Below are 19656 nucleotides of genomic sequence, written 5' to 3'. Positions count from 1 at the left end.
ACACTCCAAAGTCCCGTTCTGAATCAAGTGAGTCTCAAACCCACTCTGAAGTCCCAAATAATGATTATGATAATCTCATACCACTGAAGTGAATGTTAAAATTTTCAGTACATATTGTAATAAATATGAGAAATTATTGTTTTATCTGATTGTATTCGGAGTCTATATTGAGTGATAGTCAATGTAAGTCTAACCTTTGGCCAAAAAAGTGTAAAGCTAACGGAAAGGAGACCAGAGGCCGTTTTGTTTGAATGGATTTCAATGGAGGAGAGGCTTCACTATGCTGAATAAACAGCTTTTTAGAAGAAACAGCTCATCATTTAATGAATAGACAGCCTATCAGCTAATCTTCAATATGTTTTACACTAAACAATAAATTTGGATCTTACTATTTTTAGACTTACACCGAAAAAAAATGCTGTTTTATAAGAGAAGTCACTGACTTGTTGCGACAGGTGGGATTCAGTTTACGGCACGTCTCATTCATTCCTATGGTATTCGTAAATGGCGATTGAGTGTCGCACAACTCTGACTGAAATTCAATGGCATCAAGGCTGTAATGTGATTGGTTATTAAGGCACACGTGATCCAAGTTGACCATTATGCTCTCTCAATACCAAAGTCCTGTTAAGGGTATTCTATAGTCTTTGGTGATACAATAGGGAGATGAGAGGGTCTGTAAGACAAACTCTGGTAAAACCAACATTACAGCAGCATCAGAGTGCTGGGTGTCTTAATTAGGCTGTATATCATTTTATTTTAATATTAAAAAGGAATTGGACCAATGATGATTTACTAGCAGAAAACTTGCCCGGGACCCTACTGTTGGTATAGTAATGAATTATTCAGTGTTGTTGTTGTTGAATTAATTGATTAATTGTGTGGATATTTCAGGTAACAGTTTGCATCACTCAACTGAACTTTGCATATATGTCAGATGTGGCTGAAATTACAACAACAGTGATTACATATATTTACAACGCAAATTCCGGAAATGTTGGGACATTTAAAAAATTTGAATAAATTGAAACTGAAAGACTTTCAAATCACATGATATTTTATTCACAATAGAACATAGACAATAGATTCAGAGGCTTTAACCCTACTGTAAACATTAAGGTTTTATCACTTCTTGTGCCTTTTTGAGTTCATCTCAACATTCCTTTCTAATAATATTTATGTTGTGATTTAAAATGATACTGTAACATCAGGTGATGTGGAACCTGATTCACCAGACCGGAGTGAGAGGAGGAGTTACAGACAGCTTAAAGAGGGTTGCTGAGGTGACTACAGAGCAGTTTAATGTCACTGCCTTCTCAAACACAGCATTTGTCAGATTTTGAAAAGGAATCATGGTCACATTATCTCTTGCTCTGCTTCTGCTTTCATTCCAGTGGGCCTGGGCTCAGAAAGACCCTCTTCTGCCTTTCTCTGAACACCTGGACCCCGAGAACAAGGTGCAGCTGAAGTGGGGATTTGATGAGATCCAGGGGACCATCTTGTTCGAGGTCACAGTCAACACCAGCGGCTGGGTCGGTTTTGGCTTCAGCCCCAAAGGAGGAATGACTGGAGCTGATATCGTCATTGGAGGAGTTGGGCCCGAAGGCAGTTACTTCACGGTAAAGACTGAGACTGATCACTGTCAGAGTCACTAACAGTGAAACTACAACTAATTATATTCTTTTGATATTTTGTTCTTCATATTCTTTATTCTGATTCATATGCATTTCATTCAGTAGGTCTAATATGAATTTTAATAATTGGGTTTCACTGTGAGATAATTTATAAGTTTGATATATTAATTCAATCTGAGAGGGTAGATGAAGGAATTTTGCATTAAACTAGATATTCCATGAAATACTGTAAAACAGCCCTTACATAAGTGTGTGCGCTTTGGCTTTTTTAACCAGATATTTCCAGTTTGTTTTCTGTTGTGTATATGTAATATGTATACAATATGTATAATATGTAAACAAATGATGTAGAGCATATCACACAAATATGTTATGACTGAAAATGTACAGAACTTATCATTAATGTTGTTCAGGATCGTCATGCTGTGGGGAATTCAATGCCTGTGGTTGACCAGCAACAGAACTACAAACTCCTGTCTCTGACCGAGTCTGACGGGAAAACAGTCATGAACTTTCAGAGGTCCATCAAGGCTTGTGATGAAAATGACTTAACCATCACCGTGAGTCCTGGAACAACATTCCATTTAGCAAGGACACATTAAATTGATCAAAAGTGACAGTAAAGACATTTATAATGTTACAAAATATTTTTATTTCAAACAATAATATTAACCAATAATTTAGCATTTTTAGAGATAGTTAAGATTAAGGTTTGAATAGTTGAACAAATAATGCAGGAACACTTCCTGTTTGACAACCTACAGTGAACAAGTTAATGTATAAATGTACTGTTTGTTCCTGGAGCTGGTCTAATGATAAACAGAACACCCACTTATTGAATTTCATATCCATTTTTCCACAAAGTTACACCCAATGTTTGTGTGCAATCTAGAAACGGTGATGCAGCTACTGTCAGTTTCGCTCTCAACTTTTATTGTGTAGCACTCAGTAGGTTGATCCTGTAAACAATGTGAGCAATGGAACCACAACATATGTAAGCCCTTGGGAGTGCTGTGGGTGTCCTCTTTCAGGTAGCTTTCATGCTGGGAATCTGCACAATGATAGACACAATGGGACCAGGAAGTCTGTACTGATTTTGTTTGTTAGGGACCCTCAATTGTTTTCGAAAGGCCTCCTTAAACAGATGGACTGAACTCAGAAACCCTGAAAGTCTAGATCAGAACTACTAGCTAAAGAGTTTCTCATTTTTCGGTTCAGGTGTGGATCAGGTGTTTTCAATGCCTATAAATTATGGGCTTTTGTTTTACTGCCTGATCAGAATCTCCCCATGAAGCTGATCTATGCGTACGGACAGACTGATGACATCACATACCACAGCACCCGAAGAGGCACGAAGGAGCTGAACCTGTTGAAGTACATGCCTAAGGTCAACCCTCCAAACAGCAAGTATTTCGACATGACTATGATCAATGTAAGAAGAATTTTTACTTTTTGTTTTGCTTTATTTACTTTAGTTAATTAAACAGAGAATTACCAAATCATTCTTTAAGATTTTAATAATGTGTGATGAATCAAGAGACAAGCAATCTTTCATGCTTAACTTAATATTTGTCCTACCAGGCTATTAACATTTTACTTTAATGTTAATTTTGGAGAAACAACTATTTAACACATGAAATGTTACCGCTGACTGTGAATGTGTTTAGCACAATTATTCTGTCTCGCCGTATCTGGTTAGGAAAAGGTGTTTTGTTTACTGAGAAAAATATGCCAAAACATTTAGACTAGATTACAATGTTCTGTAAGAGTGAATTAAGGAAAAGAAAAACCCCACTGAAAACCTGTGTAATGAAGAATCAAACTCATCTACAACTTGGCTGGCCTGAGGAGGAGTACATTTTCATTTTTCAAAAAAATAAAAAATAAAAAATAAAAAATTTGAACAGATGAACAGTGCCTGTTCTACTGTTTGAGTCATTTATATATTAATGCTTTTTTCAAAAACCTCTTACTTTTTTGGACTGGTTTTAAAACGACGTAGAATATGCAGCAAAAAATGTCAAAGATGCTATCAGCGGTTTCACTTGCATTTCAGTTCACTGTACCAGCCAACCACACCTACTACCACTGCAAGATCATGAAAGCCCCGAGATTTGATCAAAAACAGCATATTTATCGCGTGAGTCTTCACACACATGATCTATCCTGATCTATCCAGCAATCTGTCAATCGTCTTCATCTCTGACATACTTTCATTATGTCCAGATTGAGCCGTTGATCACAAACATTGACGTCGTGCATCATCTGCTGCTGTACCGCTGCCCTCCGAGCGTGACGGAGCCATTTGAGACGGAGTGTTATACTGGGATGGATGGACAGTGTGTGGAGGCCGTGGCTGTGTGGGGAGTTGGCGGAGGGGTTAGTCTCACCTGTGACTTAGGTTGAAAGCATTTTCATGTGAAAACTACCAGATTTAAGCCATTAATTACCTGAATAAATCGTTAACTGCTGCAAACACACAATTGAATCAGGAATCAGATCAGTTTGATTCTTAAGTGAATCATTCCGAGCGGTTTTCTGAACTGATTCACTGAAAAGATCCACCTCATTTTCAGCTTTTATTAGCAATGATATTTTATTAGGCCTACTGAAATAGTATTTACATGTCAAGCTTTGTTAATCACGTAAAATGACTGATCTTTTCAATTAAATAATATTTTTCAAGGCTTTTGAATTTCCTGAGGTGGCAGGACTTCCAATTGGAGGAAACGTTGGTGATGTTTTCTACAGGCTTGAAGTGCATTACAACAACCACAATATAAGTGCAGGTCAGTCAGCACTCGTGGTTTTTAGTTATAAAACATCACATTTAAAGTGCTTGGAATTATAAAACACTACATTACTTTATCTTTTCTATACACAGATCGAGTTGATAACTCGGGTCTGCGATTCTATTACACATCTGAACTCCGTCAGCACGATGCAGCTATTTTGGGGACAGGGCTTGCGGTGGACCCTGGGTACGCCATCCCACCCAAAGCCAAATCCTTCCTCACGTACGGCCTGTGTGACACTGCTTATTTTCCAAAGGTTTGTGTGTATGTGTATCTACTCACATTCTCTCGATCAGATTGATCAGATGCCTGGATGATGTGTTCTGTGCTCTACAGGTTCTGGAGAAGCCACATGATCTTCAGGTGTTCGCTGTGATGCTCCACACACACTTAGCTGGGCGGAGGCTGCGAGTCGGACACTTCAGGTAAACATTTTTAACCAATGACTGACCTAAAGAAAGAGTTCACCCAAAAATAAAAATGAAGTCTTCACACTCATGTCATTCCAAACCTATGCGCTTTACTTTCTTCTGACAAAAGATGTTAAGCAAAATGTTAATGCTGTTTTTCCAAATAATAATAATAATATGGAACAGCTAGCAGTGTTTTTCTCATTTCACTGATGACACAAAGTACCATAAAAGTAGTTTATATAATATTATTTATAAAAGGAATAATCATTTCCATAGCTTACTTTACAATCAATAAAAGAAAAAAATGGAAATTAAAGAACAGTATCAAATAAAAGAATGCCATCATATAATCATATCTATTCCTTTAGCTCAAACAGTGGAGCATGGTGCTGGTAATGCCAAGGCCATGGATTTGATTTTCAAGAAATCAAACCGTATACCAGTTTGTTCATGAATGTAATTTAAATAACTCATATGTAAATATCACTCAGATATGGCATGCAAGCAAATATGGCTCTTTGAGTTTAGATTAGCAGTTAATACTGATATAAATTACAGTCTGTTCCTCACACAGCTATCATATGACTTGAACTACAGCACACAACTTACACTGCTATTAGACAAAAAGAGCAAACTGCTTCCCTGTACCACAACGACAACAAAAGCCTCAAAGCTCGTGCTGAGCTCATGAGACATATCAGTTTTACCTTTAATGTGATTTAAGAGTGCAATACAATGCATTTAATGCAAGACAAACAAATTGGCCAGATTTCCAACAACAAAATGAACACTTCAAGGAATTCACCCTCACCAAGTAACACTTGCTCAGCAGTGGATCCTCTGCAGTGAATGGGTGCCGTCAGAATGAGAGGCCTAACAGCTGATAAAAACATTACAATCCACACCACTCCAGTCCAATAAAGTGAAAAGCTGTATGTTTGTACTAAACAAATCCTTTAATCCATCTGTTGATTCTGGCTAAAATACAAGTCCTCTATGCATAATAATGTTTTCTCCAGTGTGCAAGTCGACTCAAATAAATCAGAAGTGAGTGAAAACAGTTCTAAATAAATAAGTCAGTGGAATTTGATGTTAGAGGACAAGCAGAAATGAACTTATTCATGAGAGGAAGCATTATTGTATTTTGGTCAGAAGTGATGGTTTATAGACATCTTAATAATGGATTTGCTTCTTACTAACAGCTTTTCACTTCACAAGGTGCCAACTGAATACTTGCAGATGATTGTTTTTATCAGCTGTTTGGACTCTCGTTTTGACAGCATCCATTCACTGCAGAGGATCCACTGGTAAGCAAGTGATGTAATGCTAAATTTCTGCTAAATGGGTGCCGTCAGAATGAGAGCTGATAAAACATCACAATCCATAAATTAACATCTTCTGAAGCAAAAATCTCAGTGTTTGTAAGAAAGAAATTTCTCAGTGTTTTTATTAGCTGTTTGACGGCACCCATTCACTACAGAGGATCCATTAGTGAGCAAGTAATGTAATGCTAAATTTCTCCAAATCTGTTCCCATGAAGAAACACATTCACCTTCATTTTGGATGTCCGAGAGCGAGTAGATTTTCAGCAATTTATTTTTGTGTGAACTATTCCCCTAACTGTGCATAAAAAGTGCATTTGATAGCCAGGTCATGCAGATAAAGTGCTTAAAATGTCTAGGAAAAAAAGGTTTAGGTAGGTTGTTATCTATTTCAGAGAGGGAAAACAGATCGATTTGTTAGCTGTGGATGAAAACTATGATTTTGAATACCAGGACGTGACAAACTTGGGCAAAACTAAGACAGTGAAGTTGGTGAGTATGAAATGATTTGAATCGTTGAACAACTTACAATGCTGTTCAGTTTACAGTGATTTCAAGCATCTATAGTATCAAATTATATTCACTGCACAATACCATACGTCAGTTTAGTTTATCAGTGCATAATTATTAGTATTATTCAGTCAGACAAAACCGTCTTTTTGGATTTTCAGGGTGACAAATTGCTGGTGGAGTGTACTTATAACACTGAAAACCGCAACACACTCACATGGGTTAGTATTAATATAATTACTGTTTTCATGTAGCTTAATTCACTGCTTTTTACATTAAAATGTCATTTTTTGTCTGCTCGCAGGGGGGGCTCTCAACTTTAGAGGAGATGTGTTTCGCCACCCTCTTCTACTATCCAGCTATGGATCTGAACGGCTGCATGAGCTTCCCCAATACAACTACTTTAAGATCTGAGATGGGAACGCCAAATATAACGTAATCTGCCTTTAAACACTAGCGTCATCTAAATGTCATCCATGAATGCATTTAGCTCTAATAATGCCCATTGATTTATTTGATAATTGCAGTACTTGGCTCCATATGATGTCCACAAAGATTTGGAATGACACGTCTATTAATGAATACCAACAAACACTGAAGAGAATCGACCAGCTCGTCATAATTGCGAATTCCTTTGTAAGTGTCCACACCTCTACAACATGCATCAATCTCTCGTTTTTCCAAGTTGTTAACAATGTTTTGTATGATCTTCCAGAAAAATATGTCACGCAACACAGGGCTGATTCCTAACCTCAGTGTCATCCCGTCTGCACCCTGCATGAGCGGTTGTGACACCAAACATCTTGCTTTGTCATCGCTGCTCCTCTGTTTGTTAGTGCAAAAATACTACTGATGCAACCTGTTCTATTCATGTCAAAGATTAATAGACAATCATTCTAGATTAGGAGCTCCTGGCAGTTCCACCCTAGTAAATATAATAGTTTCGATAACCAAAAATCCTACAAAATAGCCTATGCGTTACTGCAATTACAAATCATATCAGGGAAATGAGGGGAAAGAATATAAGGAGCTGGGTGTGATTTTTTTCAATAGGAGTAAATCACATTAAATAAACAAGTGAACACATTAAAACTACTCTGACAAACATTACAAAAAAAACTAACATTTAAACTGACATATATTGAAAATAAAGCCAAAAAGCTGATTAATTATTTTGTGTTTAATTAAGAAATGTATTACACAAATTCAGTGGCTTAAAACATGTTATACATTGTCAAATCAAGCAATTGAATGTTTTATTTTAATGTCTGAATTCAAATTCAGTATGATTTTTTGGGGCAAAGCAGAAAATGGGCTATAACTGTTGTGATATTTCATTAGAAGACTTGTATGTAAAATAAATGTTGCTGCATCTTTGCAGCCCCGGTCACCTCTTACTATGGTAATTTTTGCTGGTGTATTTAATAAATCAGAAGTAGTATTATGTAACACTTGTTTGACAGTCACAGGACACGCCTATAGGTTGGTCACTATATAATGTCGCTGTGAAGAAGCAAAGGGCTCTTACTGTAAGTTACTGTAATCTAGTTAACGTTAATCATGTCGCACGCTTTCGCCGCTCCGCAGAACTTCTCGTGGGTCGAACCTCACAAACTCGCCGGACTAGCCTGTCCTTCAGAGACTCAGCATTATAAGTTCCTGGTGGAGAATGGCATCAGACACCTGGTGTGCTTGTTAGAATCCAAACCACCGAAATGCGACACGTGTCCAGAGCTTATCCTGCATCACATCAGCATAGTGGACTTCACTCCGCCGAGTCTGCCTCAGATCCGGAGATTCCTGAGCATCGTGGAGGAGGCCAATGCTAAAGGGGAGGTGAGGGAGGAACGCCTTTATTAAATAGTGTTTTTATACAACAGGTCCATCGAAACAAAGTCTACTGCTTCATTTTCACCCAATATTTGCGAGTTAGACGAGAAGTGTTTATTACTTACGATACTTGTGCTCTGTGGTGGAAATGGCCGATATTTACTGGGGGGACCAAGCGGCAACCTCCCGCTCCCTCTAGTGAAACCAACACGGAAGTGATTAAAACTGCAATTCATCGACTAGCCGCTGGAGGCTGGCTCCAAAAGGGAGTCAATCACATTGACTCTCCATGTTAAAATGCCCAACTTTACAGTAGAAAAAAACATGTTTACAGCCTGGTACAAAAATTTATTTTGGTCTATATAGCTAATTTTGCCCTTCGTGACAACTGTGAGGGGGTGAATTTTTTTATAACTCATCCATTTAAATTATATTAAGCCTTAAACTTCTGCATAATTAAGGGCGTGGCCACTTGAGTGACAGGTTGATTGACGTTGCTGTCTCTATTTGCTGTCTGTTAGCCGTCACGTGTTTTTTCCGGTGAGTGATAGTAGGTGCGTTCGACTTCATGCAGCACTTAGCAGACCGATCGGCGGCTGACTTGAAGCAGTGCATGCCGGTTAGAAATTTAGTCCGACTTGAACCGGCGCCGACCACACGTCACTGTCACGTGTGGCATCAAAGTACCGCGATAGCGTTTCGAGAGCAGACGGCTGACTCAGCCGGCGCAATTTCTCCAGAGCGACTGCGGGAGCGCTGATGACGACACAGCTGTTTCACGATTGGCCAAATTCACCACATGACAACAACGACGTGTATTTCGGGTTTATTCTGACAACTTCAGTCCCACTAATGCTCATATACGGACTTTCAAAAAAATAAATATAAAAATAAATTAACTTTTCATGTCATCTTCATCTCGTAAATCATGTTTATTAAAAGATTACAATTATTTTTACTGCAATCACTTTTTTGTTAATTCGTATAGCATAGGTTTATTTTGGACCTTTTTCATACAGACCCTTTACAGTATTAAGCTGCATAACCTATTTAGATAATCATTTTTTTATGGAATAAATCAAATGTCAATCTTACAGACTTTTAATATAATGTGGTCATCATGGATTCTGATTGATACTAATTGTCTAGTTGCTGGGTTCATCCATCTTCACTTGCATGTGATTACTGCCAACAACTCTGGCTGGATGTCAACTTAATACAACATTCAGATCACTTTCATAAGCTGGTATAAATCATAATAGAAAGGCAAATAAATTGGGCTTATCCGTAGGCCTGTTCATGGTGTTCACATATGAATGTTCATGGTGTTTTGTCTTACTAAAATGTGCTTTTTTATTATTTTTATTAAGTTGCAGTAGCAAAAACACACATAATGAATCATACTGCACAAGTCAAATTTTCAATATGTTCTGTTTATTTACTTAAAACTTGTTTCTGTCGTGATGACACCCTTTCAAAATATTACATACATCTTAAAGGTTTATTAAAACAATACTTATTACATTGAACCTTTACTCACTTTCGTTGCTCATTGTGCTCAATTTCATACAACAATAACGGCATTTCTATAGCTTCCAGTTCGTCTGCAATAAAGCAAGCAAACGCCACGTGATCTGCCATGACTGAGGTAGATGCAGCAAACTACGAGAGCCCCGAAGTGTCCGACTTGACGACACCGTTTTCAACTCCGCCCCTGACTGCAAGCGGCTACTCTCGTTGACCACCGTCTGCAGCCGTGCTTCAAGTCGAACGCACCTAGTGTAATGTAATTTTATTTATTAATTTATTTATTCTTTATAATTTTATTTAAAACTTAACTACACTCCAGAATCCGACAGACTGTGATTGGCTGTAACGTTAGGCCTGTAATTAACGTTACTGGTTAAGCGTTTTCCTCCAATAGAAAACTGTTAGGCTATAATACAAACTCTGTGGCTTAAAGAATTAAAACCGATTAAAACTGTTTTTAAAAGACGAAACTCAGTGAGAACATGATTAATAAAGCATACTATATACAGTCAGACAACCAGGCACCTCAGTTCCGCCCACGTCCCGCCTCATTGCCCATTTTGTATCATCCGGGAGTGACGCGCGGTGACGCGTTGCCAAGATGGCGGCGGTCGGCTCCACCCACTTTAGGCTTCAAAAACGCTCTTCAGAAACCTACGAGTGACGTCACGGACACTACGTCCATTTTTTTTACAGTCTATGGGGGGGACTCTAACTTGGAATGGGGGGGGGGGGGGGGGGGGGGGTTAAAAATGATAATTTTAGATTACCTTTCGGATGTATTTTATCATAAAAACATTTATAATCTATGAAAACATTTATTAAGAACTTATGTCATATTTTCTCTAAACCTTCTAGTACATTAAGACAGGCACCTGCAATTCTGCCCAAAATTAAAGATGCGTTGTGTTTGAATTTGTGCATCTTATAATATAATTATTATTAATGACCTCTTGTGTTTAATAAAAAACAAACAAAAAAACATTGATTAGTGAAATGAACTAATGATTTCATAAAATATTAGAATGATTGTCTCTCATTGGCCTGATTAGCTAAGCCCTCAAAACACGTCTTATTTAGCGGTACAGTATTGCATGATGATTTGTAGATTATATTTAACAGTTTACACTTTGCAAAAACCTTTTCAATTAGTTTTAAAAGGTAACATTACATTCTTAAGGACTCTACACTTACGTTTCTTTTCAGGAAAAAATAAAGAAATTAGGAACACCTTCTGATCAATGACAGAAATTAAACTTACTATTATAAGATGATGTTTGACTCAAAGTATTTTTTTAACCTTTGTAATGCCATTTTTATCTTTATTAAATGTATGTCATATGTTGTGCCAAAATTAGATTTATTAACTTTTTGTAAAAAATAAATAAATTATTAAACAATAAATTAATTTAAAATAATAAGATACAATCAGGAAGACCTGAAATCAGCATCAACAATTAATCTTTGCACGGAACAGAAGAGCACAAATGTGGAATATTTACAGACTTTTTAACAAGACTCAGAGGTGGCATTAATACATTTAATACTTACTTACTTTTGTCATTTAGCAGACGCTTTTGTCCAAAGCGACTTACAAATAAGAAAAAGTAACTAAAACTAAAAAGTTACAACTCTATAAATACTATCTACCCACATATTTAAGAAAATAAAGAAATTAAATAAAATTGACACATGCATATAACAACATTTCAATAATAAACATATAAATGAAAAAATTAAATAAAAAGCGATACTACTATCCCTTGCCGGTGTCCCTGCCCGGTGGAGTCGCATGGTAGAGTATTTAATAAAAATGTTATGAGATTGAATACAGAAACATTAAACAATTAAAATGTATACTTTAAAAATGAAACTCCCAGTAGGTGGCAGCAAGTCACTGTCACTGAATCATTCATCTAATCGATTCGTTCAAACTGCTGATTCATTAAGGAATGAAGCAAGTGACTCTCTTTATGAATGGATCATAGAATCATCAACTCACTAGATTTGTTCAAAAACAAAGATTCATTCATAATTGAAACAGCGCTGTTTGCTTGGAGATGCGCAGTGGCTCAGCTGCGACTTTATTTCATCAACAAAATAGTTCTCAACAGATCAGACAAGTGTTCCTAAAATGTAAGTCGCTTTATATTAACTTTTGAATAAAATCAATAATGTATAAATCTGTTGTATTAATTAAATTTCACATTTGCAAACTCTTTATAATCATTAAGTTCATCGCGATCTCACAAACTTCTATTTTAGTGAATGAAGCTCTCTACACTGCAAACTGAATCTATTATTTCTACACTTTGTTTGTAACCATAAACGGCTCTTATTGGTCAAACCTGAAGAGCGCGGAGAAAAGTAACAGGTACCACGTGACACCGCCTTCTCTAGGAGCGTTCTGGGCTGCGTTTCCTAAAAGCATCGTAAGTTGATCGTAACTCCATTAGTTTCAATGGGTCTACCATGTACTGGGGTGGTGATGGCGCAGTGGATAAGACACATGCCTTTGGTGTGAGAGACCCGGGTTCGAATCCACTGTGAGACACCAATGTGTCCCTGAGCAAGACACTTAACCCCTAGTTGCTCCAGAGGCGTGCGACCTCTGACATATATAGCAATTGTAAGTCGCTTTGGATAAAAGCGTCAGCTAAATGAATAAATGTAAATGTAATGTACTTAAGCTTACGACGCTTTTGGGAAAGCAGCCCTGTACAATAATTAACATCTAAATGACTGAAGACTTCTACTATATTTTAGTAGTCGTGGCCCACTTTATTTCTTACATTGTGAATTTGTAATAATTGATCTAGAAACTGAAATTGAAAATACATAGCAGAGATACAATATAGTACAATTATGCATTTGTAGGCTATATACTTTGACAAAAGTCATTCGTATTTCCTTTTAAGAAAAAGTTATCGTATTCATTATCTGTAAAAAAATAATGATTTCCGCAATAAAAACAAAAATGTGGATAACTAACACAATTTTATATACTGCTAAATGACGAAATGTAATTATAATGCTTAAGTTATAAGTAGCCTACATTGCTTTTTTTCCAAATAAGAACTAAATCTCTCTCTATACACACACACTTTATCAGTTTGTGTAACTATAATATTAAGGGTCAACAAAATTTGTAGTGTTTTCATAAACTGCTGTAAGCCAGATAAAAGCTGATTTTTGGTTCTTTGTGCTCCTCAGGCTGTTGCGGTTCACTGCATGCATGGTCATGGCAGGACGGGGACCATGCTGGCCTGCTACCTGGTGAAAACAAGGAGTATCTCAGGTCTGGAAGCCATCAAAGAAATCCGACGACTTCGTAAAGGGTCCATTGAGACGAAAGAGCAGGAGAAAGCAGTGATAGAGTTTCATAAATGCATTCAAAGCTGTTCTCAAAAACATTAACCCCACACCTATAATTCTGTCTGTGATCCGTCTTTGTGCTGTCACACACACACACACACACACACACACACAGAGAGAATTAAGGTCATGTTTATAGAAGTCTTTTTACTTGCATTTAAAATTCCAGTTAATATTGTGTCAATAATGCTTATTCTGATCTACAAACTTCTCAAAAATGCATTAAAAATAAAATTCATTGACAGACTTGATTTCACCTTTTGTTACGCGTTTTCATTTTCTAAATTAAAATCTATTGTGATTTTTGTAGGTAAAAGTAGAAGCTGTCTGGTATGTCTGGTAAGTCATCAAATGACTGAAATTGTAATTTTTTTGTCAGCACAATCTTATTTTCTTTCTTGAAGAGAAGCAATATATAAAATGATAATCCCTACAAAATAGATTTGCTTTTTTAATTTTAAACAAATTGCGCACACACAATATACATGTGTATATATTTATTTATATATACACACATGCATACATATATTTTTTAGTTTAGAATATAATTCTCAGATATTGAAGTATATAACCTCAATAAACCTTAAATATTGTATTAGCATAAAAAAACAGTGATTTTATACTCACAAAATAGTCAATTTGTCTGCTTATTTGTAAAATCCATATTTATTTATGATTTACAAAAGCCTATGTAACAACCATTAAAATGAATTTGTCTTTAACCTAAAATGAAAACATGACTGTGTATGTGTCAGTTTCTCAAAGTGGCAAAAAAGGTAGGATAGACATTACCCTTATGCATCATTTGATTTACAAAGTCTGTGTTCTCTGGAAAATTATTTACACAGGTGCCAACAGGTCTAGACTCTAAATGAAAAGACGCAGGTGCTTCAAACTGAAGAGACACAACCGGATCCTCCATTTAAATAAACATCTGCAATACTGTGGGCTGAGGGAAGCCGTTTAACGCACAACCAAACGGTGGATAGTGGCCTACTGTCTTGAAATCTCACGTTTGTCACTCATCCATCAAAATTAACCTGCAGATTCTATCCAGACTTCTAAAAACAAACAAATCTGTCACTATGTCAATAAGGTTCAAATAAATACCTGCGAATCAAAAGGCTCCTGCATCTCATTTCCACAAAACCTCTATTCAAATCATCTCTTTTTATTAACATTATACTACCATCAAACTTTGCTTCGCCAACATCAGCTGGCTACTGCGTCACATCGCCCGGTGCATTTAAACACAAAAACTCCTAAACATTTTATAAAAGTGGTAAACCTCAGCGCTCGTACGGAATGACAGACTTGCAGATGGTGCATTAAAACAATCAAGAAAAACGACTACATTCTCAAAGGAAATTCACAAATGGTGCTAAAAAGGTTGTTTGTTTTCTGAGCAAAATCATTTTAATGCAGACACGAGATTGGCGGAAAGGTGCCCGTGCGTCCATGAATGCGAAAGAACCAGCTGGAAAAATAAAAATAATAAACAGTGCGACAAAAACCATGAGCCTTCTATATAAGTTTTGTTCTCGCGCTACTGTTGAGCTGTTCAATAATATTCGGGGGCCAATGCGGACCCCTATTCTGTACTGAGAGCTGTTTACATTGGTCTATTATATCGGCACTTACTTAAAAAAAAAAAAAAAAAAAAAGTGGAAAGATGTAGAAAGAGAATAAAATAACACCATAAAATATCCCACATTACTGCCTAGTAAAAAGAAAAGAAAATGAGCAAAAATGCATCATTTTCTGAATAACATAATATGCCCCTTCATGTCATTTCAGTTTTCTTATTAATATAATTAAAACAATTTACAGTGCTTTATTATAATATATCTTTCAAGGGAATTTCTGAAATATCGTCTCTTATTGCAGCTAAATGATACTTAATCGTCCAGTTATTCAATGAAACCAAAAAAGAAGGTTTGGAAGCCGCAGCTGGATGTTTTGTGGGTTTTTTCTTCAGGGATGGGTCACATATTGGCAATTAGTCCTGTTAGGGCTCTTCGCTACTGCTTTATGTTCAGTTCGTTCTCCAGTTCCATGAGCTTCCGGGACGCTTTCACTTTATCCGACACTTCCTTTCCCTGTGAGAAGAGTCTCTGGCGCTCCTTAAATGTCAGGTTTTCTGGAGCTCCTCCTATCGTGTTCTCCTGATCGGGGCTGCTGCAATTAAAAGCAATCATTTGTTAGTAATGCGGTGTTTAAGAAATAATTCACCTGAAAAATTAAAATGTACAAAAGGACAGAAGACTTCTCAAATGTCATCCATTTCTGCATTTAAATATGGCATAAAATCTGGCATGATACAGATTGATGTTATGAAATTATGTGATGTTCAAAAAATAATAATAATGGCGTAGAATTGAATTAAATGCAGACTTGACCACCAAATAACGACTTTTTCCAATGATTTCAGACTTTTCCTTGCACAAAGTTATTATATAGCATCAGAAGGCTTGAAATATAGCGCAAATAATCAAAATGGACTACTTTTATTTTAAAGGTGTTTTTGTGTCATTTTTGAAGCTTGACAATCCCAGTCCCGATTATATAAAAAGGATCTTCTGCTAAATATAATCTTTTGTGTTCCTCAGTTAAAAAAAAAATCAAGTTATGTACAGGTTTGGAACAAGATGAAGGTCAGTAAATGATGACTGAAGTTTCATTTTTGAGTGAACTATCCCTTTAACTGTCTACAAATGTGTAAACATAATTTAAAGCACTGATATATGTCCAAAGTAGACTGGTTCTTCTATATGTTTGGGTGGTTCTTCTACCACACCCAAAGCTGTGAGCTCAGAGTTTGGTGAAGGGATAATGATGTTTGTGGAGGCTTACAGTCCAACCCAAGCATGACATCTTCAGTTATATGCATCATAGAAGCACAAATGTTTTGGGTTTCAAAACACATTCCAGGTGCATGAGTGCGCTCCTCACCCTTTTGTCCACTTCTCTCGCGGGTCCTTGTAAATCTCTCCTGATCCTAGTCCTGTTGTGTTTCCAGTGTATGAATTAAATCCTGTTTTAATTTTGTCAAATGTAAAAACAACATGAATTTCACAAGAAACATCAACAATGTCATTTCAAGAGCGATTAGCAAGATAATTACAAAAGCTGCTGGGCTCATTATGGTGAACTGCATGCATATACATATTAAATTAAATTCAAAATTATATATAATGCATGCATCATTTTTAATAACCTTTTTAAGTAATATTTTATTTCAGGTTTATTTGAATATACAAATTAATTTCAATTTGATTAATTGTTTTATTTATTAATATGTTAATACCACATAGACATAACTTAATAACATACTTTAAATAAATAGAGTACATCATTTTTGTTGATGTATAATCTGTTCAACCATGCAGTTCAACCACACCACTGTCCCAGCAACTTCTGTTTTCAACAGGACTCCACAGACCAGAAGCTGAACAGCGAGAAGAAAGCTGGTTTAGTTGGTGTTAAAGCATTCCAAAGCACACCTGACACGAGGTCTGTGGATCACAGGTCAAAGGTGGAGGTCAAGCACCAGCTGCTTCTAAACTTGTCTCGTGTTGAGGAACATCTAAAAGAGAGACGCTCCCCAACTCTACACAGCTGGCGCGTACAAAGACCCCCAACGCTGACCTATCGTAGGCATCGTCTGTGAGGCTCACGTGTCCTTGTGTCTCTCAGGGCGAAGGGATGGTCCGCACTCAACCAGAGAACGGCAGTTTGATTCTAACAAATGGGGTGCAAGAGCACCACCGCAATCCAAATGCATGTGGACGGCTTCATTGATTGACTGATAATGGAATGAGTTTGGGCCGGAGGGAGAAAGACACAAACACATTGACTTGTGAACCCAAAAAAAAACTTCTCCACTGGTGACGACCAAGTACTTCAAGAGCAAAACAGGGCAGCTGGTGCTTTAGAATGAAAGAAAACGCTCAAAGGCAAAAGATTTGGTTTCTGAGGCCAAATGTGTTTCTGTGGTTTTGAATACAATACAAAATATGAAGCAATGGTCTATATTTGTTTGTATGTTTGAATCAAGCTGTTCAGTTTGTATTCATAAAACCTGTAAGAGAATGACTGATTCCCTCAGGAACATTTAAGGGTTTTTAATGGTATCTTGTCAGTGTGTGCACTTGCTTGGCCATTTGTAGTTGATAAACAGGAAAGTGGGTTCAAGCGCCAGCAGAAGGCAGTGTAATGAAGTGGTCTTTAAGAGAAGCAGTCTATCAGCGGAAGTTTAAAATCAGCTCGTAAGTGTATTTACTTGTCTCAGTGTTTAGCGCATTTGCCGTTGCTAGGAAACGCTTATTTTGTTTACTAGGATGAGAGTTGCTGAAATCGCGTTTGGTCTCGTACTGTATCGTGTATCTTGTCAGTGTGTGCACTTGCTTGGCCATTTGTAGTTGATAAACAGGAAAGTGGGTTCAAGCGCCAGCAGAAGGCAGTGTAATGAAGTGGTCTTTAAGAGAAGCAGTCTATCAGCGGAAGTTTAAAATCAGCTCGTAAGTGTATTTACTTGTCTCAGTGTTTAGCGCATTTGCCGTTGCTAGGAAACGCTTATTTTGTTTACTAGGATGAGAGTTGCTGAAATCGCGTTTGGTCTCGTACTGTATCGTGTATCTTGTCAGTGTGTGCACTTGCTTGGCCATTTGTAGTTGATAAACAGGAAAGTGGGTTCAAGCGCCAGCAGAAGGCAGTGTAATGAAGTGGTCTTTAAGAGAAGCAGTCTATCAGCGGAAGTTTAAAATCAGCTCGTAAGTGTATTTACTTGTCTCAGTGTTTAGCGCATTTGCCGTTGCTAGGAAACGCTTATTTTGTTTACTAGGATGAGAGTTGCTGAAATCGCGTTTGGTCTCGTACTGTATCGTGTATCTTGTCAGTGTGTGCACTTGCTTGGCCATTTGTAGTTGATAAACAGGAAAGTGGGTCCAGCTGAATTGAAATGATCATTTGTTGGATTGGTATAATAAAGGTTATTATACCGCGGCAGCGGTCGCGGCAGTCGTCGTGTGAAGCCCTCCTAGTGTGAAGACCAAAGAGTGTAAAGACCATCGACTCTACCGTGCGACTCCACCGGGCAGGGACACCGGCAAGGGATAGTAGTAGCTTTTTATTAAATTTTTTCATTGATATGTTTATTATTGAAATGTTGTTGTTATATGCATGTTAATTTTATTTAATTTCTTTATTTTCTTAAATATGTGGGTAGATAGTATTTATAGAGTTGTAACTTTTTAGTTTTAGTTACTTTTTCTTATTTGTAAGTCGCTTTGGACAAAAGCGTCTGCTAAATGACAAAAGTAAGTAAGTAAGTAAGTAATGGTGGTTTTTGATTTCTGAGCAAACTAAGATCCATGGTTCACATAACTTGGAGACATTTTTCTATTACAATTTTGAAACCTTTGTTTGCTTTATAATTTTAAGTTTTGACATAAGCACTACAAGGAATTGCCAAGCACGTAAACTCACATTTTATTTATAGCAGTTATAGTCCTTTGTACACTCTCAGAAAAACGTGCAATGTGCTGAAATTGAAATTTGTTTTGAAAGTACAGTCATTTTTCAGTATGTTTCATCCTCAAACTGTATCCTTAAGGAAATTAATTCTACCTTTAAAAAATAATGCAATAAATACATTCATAGTCATCATATAATATATATGAACCATTTAGGGGTAAATTAGTAAATAACTGCCCTAGTGACAAACTCTAGTATCCCTAAAGGAACAAAATTCAGTTTTTCCCTTTTTTTCCCCTGAGAACACTTGATTTTTTAGCGATTATCGTCAATTTGATTTCACAGATACTATTTAAACTAAACTGAGCTAGACAATGACATCACTGAATTCAATAATGTAATGCCTTTAACTGAAAATTGAGTGTTTAATCTTATTATTATACATTACTGACACTCTATCCTCCAATTTGATACTGTTAAGTGCTCTGTATTGTTAAAAGCGCTATATAAATAAAGGTGACTTGACTCGACTTGACAGAGTGTGCGCCATTTGAGGTATGATTGTGTATAAATGTTGCAAATAAAATAAAATATATATATATTTTTAAAGTAATTTTGACCAAACACCTTACTTTATTCATAAATTAAAAAATGCTTTCTAAAAACCCATTAAAAATTCCCATGGGAACTCATGGCACTCATTTATCCTACAAACTAGTGCCATGACTGAACAGCTCTCTAAAGCCAAAAATGTTTAAAAAATAATAATAAT

The 19656-nt window shown here is 36.7% G+C and overlaps 3 protein-coding genes across 11 annotated transcripts in view; 2 read left to right on the top strand and 1 right to left on the bottom strand.

Annotated features, from left to right (window-relative positions):
* The first annotated feature begins 1294 nt into the window (after nucleotides 1-1294).
* LOC306844255 (DBH-like monooxygenase protein 2 homolog) lies at nucleotides 1295-8070 on the top strand. The gene is made up of 13 exons (XM_079376250.1): nucleotides 1295-1619; nucleotides 2048-2194; nucleotides 2914-3066; nucleotides 3691-3774; nucleotides 3861-4013; nucleotides 4321-4423; nucleotides 4519-4685; nucleotides 4766-4854; nucleotides 6560-6656; nucleotides 6836-6895; nucleotides 6979-7109; nucleotides 7202-7310; nucleotides 7390-8070. The coding sequence occupies exons 1-13, from the start codon at nucleotides 1353-1355 to the stop codon at nucleotides 7525-7527; spliced, it is 1698 nt and encodes a 565-aa protein (XP_079232376.1). The 5' UTR covers nucleotides 1295-1352; the 3' UTR covers nucleotides 7528-8070.
* A 93-nt stretch (nucleotides 8071-8163) lies between these two features.
* Nucleotides 8164-14528, top strand: dusp23a (dual specificity phosphatase 23a). The gene is made up of 2 exons (XM_079376251.1): nucleotides 8164-8510; nucleotides 13248-14528. The coding sequence occupies exons 1-2, from the start codon at nucleotides 8235-8237 to the stop codon at nucleotides 13449-13451; spliced, it is 480 nt and encodes a 159-aa protein (XP_079232377.1). The 5' UTR covers nucleotides 8164-8234; the 3' UTR covers nucleotides 13452-14528.
* The window catches only part of LOC306844254 (afadin-like), a 114278-nt gene continuing 108674 nt past the window's right edge, over nucleotides 14053-19656 (bottom strand). For 7 of the 9 annotated variants that reach the window (XM_079376241.1, XM_079376246.1, XM_079376245.1 and 4 more), the window contains 2 exons: nucleotides 16362-16443; nucleotides 14053-15587 (listed from right to left, as the gene is read on the bottom strand). In XM_079376241.1, the coding sequence (XP_079232367.1) occupies nucleotides 15431-15587; nucleotides 16362-16443 (239 nt within the window). In that variant the 3' untranslated portion in view covers nucleotides 14053-15430. The remainder of the gene's footprint in view (nucleotides 15588-16361; nucleotides 16444-19656) is intronic. The other 2 variants (XM_079376243.1, XM_079376247.1) reach the window with 1 other exon arrangement.

Source organism: Barbus barbus (genome assembly GCF_936440315.1).
Source record: "Barbus barbus genome assembly, chromosome: 24".
Classification (NCBI taxonomy): domain Eukaryota; kingdom Metazoa; phylum Chordata; class Actinopteri; order Cypriniformes; family Cyprinidae; genus Barbus; species Barbus barbus.
This window is presented reverse-complemented; position numbering and strand designations above follow the sequence as displayed.

Coding starts and splice junctions, on each gene's coding strand:
- LOC306844255 (XM_079376250.1), top strand. CDS start 1,353: ATGGTCACATTATCTCTTGCTCTGCTTCTGCTTTCATTCCAGTGGGCC. Junction 4,424..4,518: donor CAACCACAATATAAGTGCAG/GTCAGTCAGCAC, acceptor TTCTATACACAG/ATCGAGTTGATAACTCGGGT. Junction 4,855..6,559: donor CTGCGAGTCGGACACTTCAG/GTAAACATTTTT, acceptor TATCTATTTCAG/AGAGGGAAAACAGATCGATT.
- dusp23a (XM_079376251.1), top strand. CDS start 8,235: ATGTCGCACGCTTTCGCCGCTCCGCAGAACTTCTCGTGGGTCGAACCT. Junction 8,511..13,247: donor AGGCCAATGCTAAAGGGGAG/GTGAGGGAGGAA, acceptor TGTGCTCCTCAG/GCTGTTGCGGTTCACTGCAT.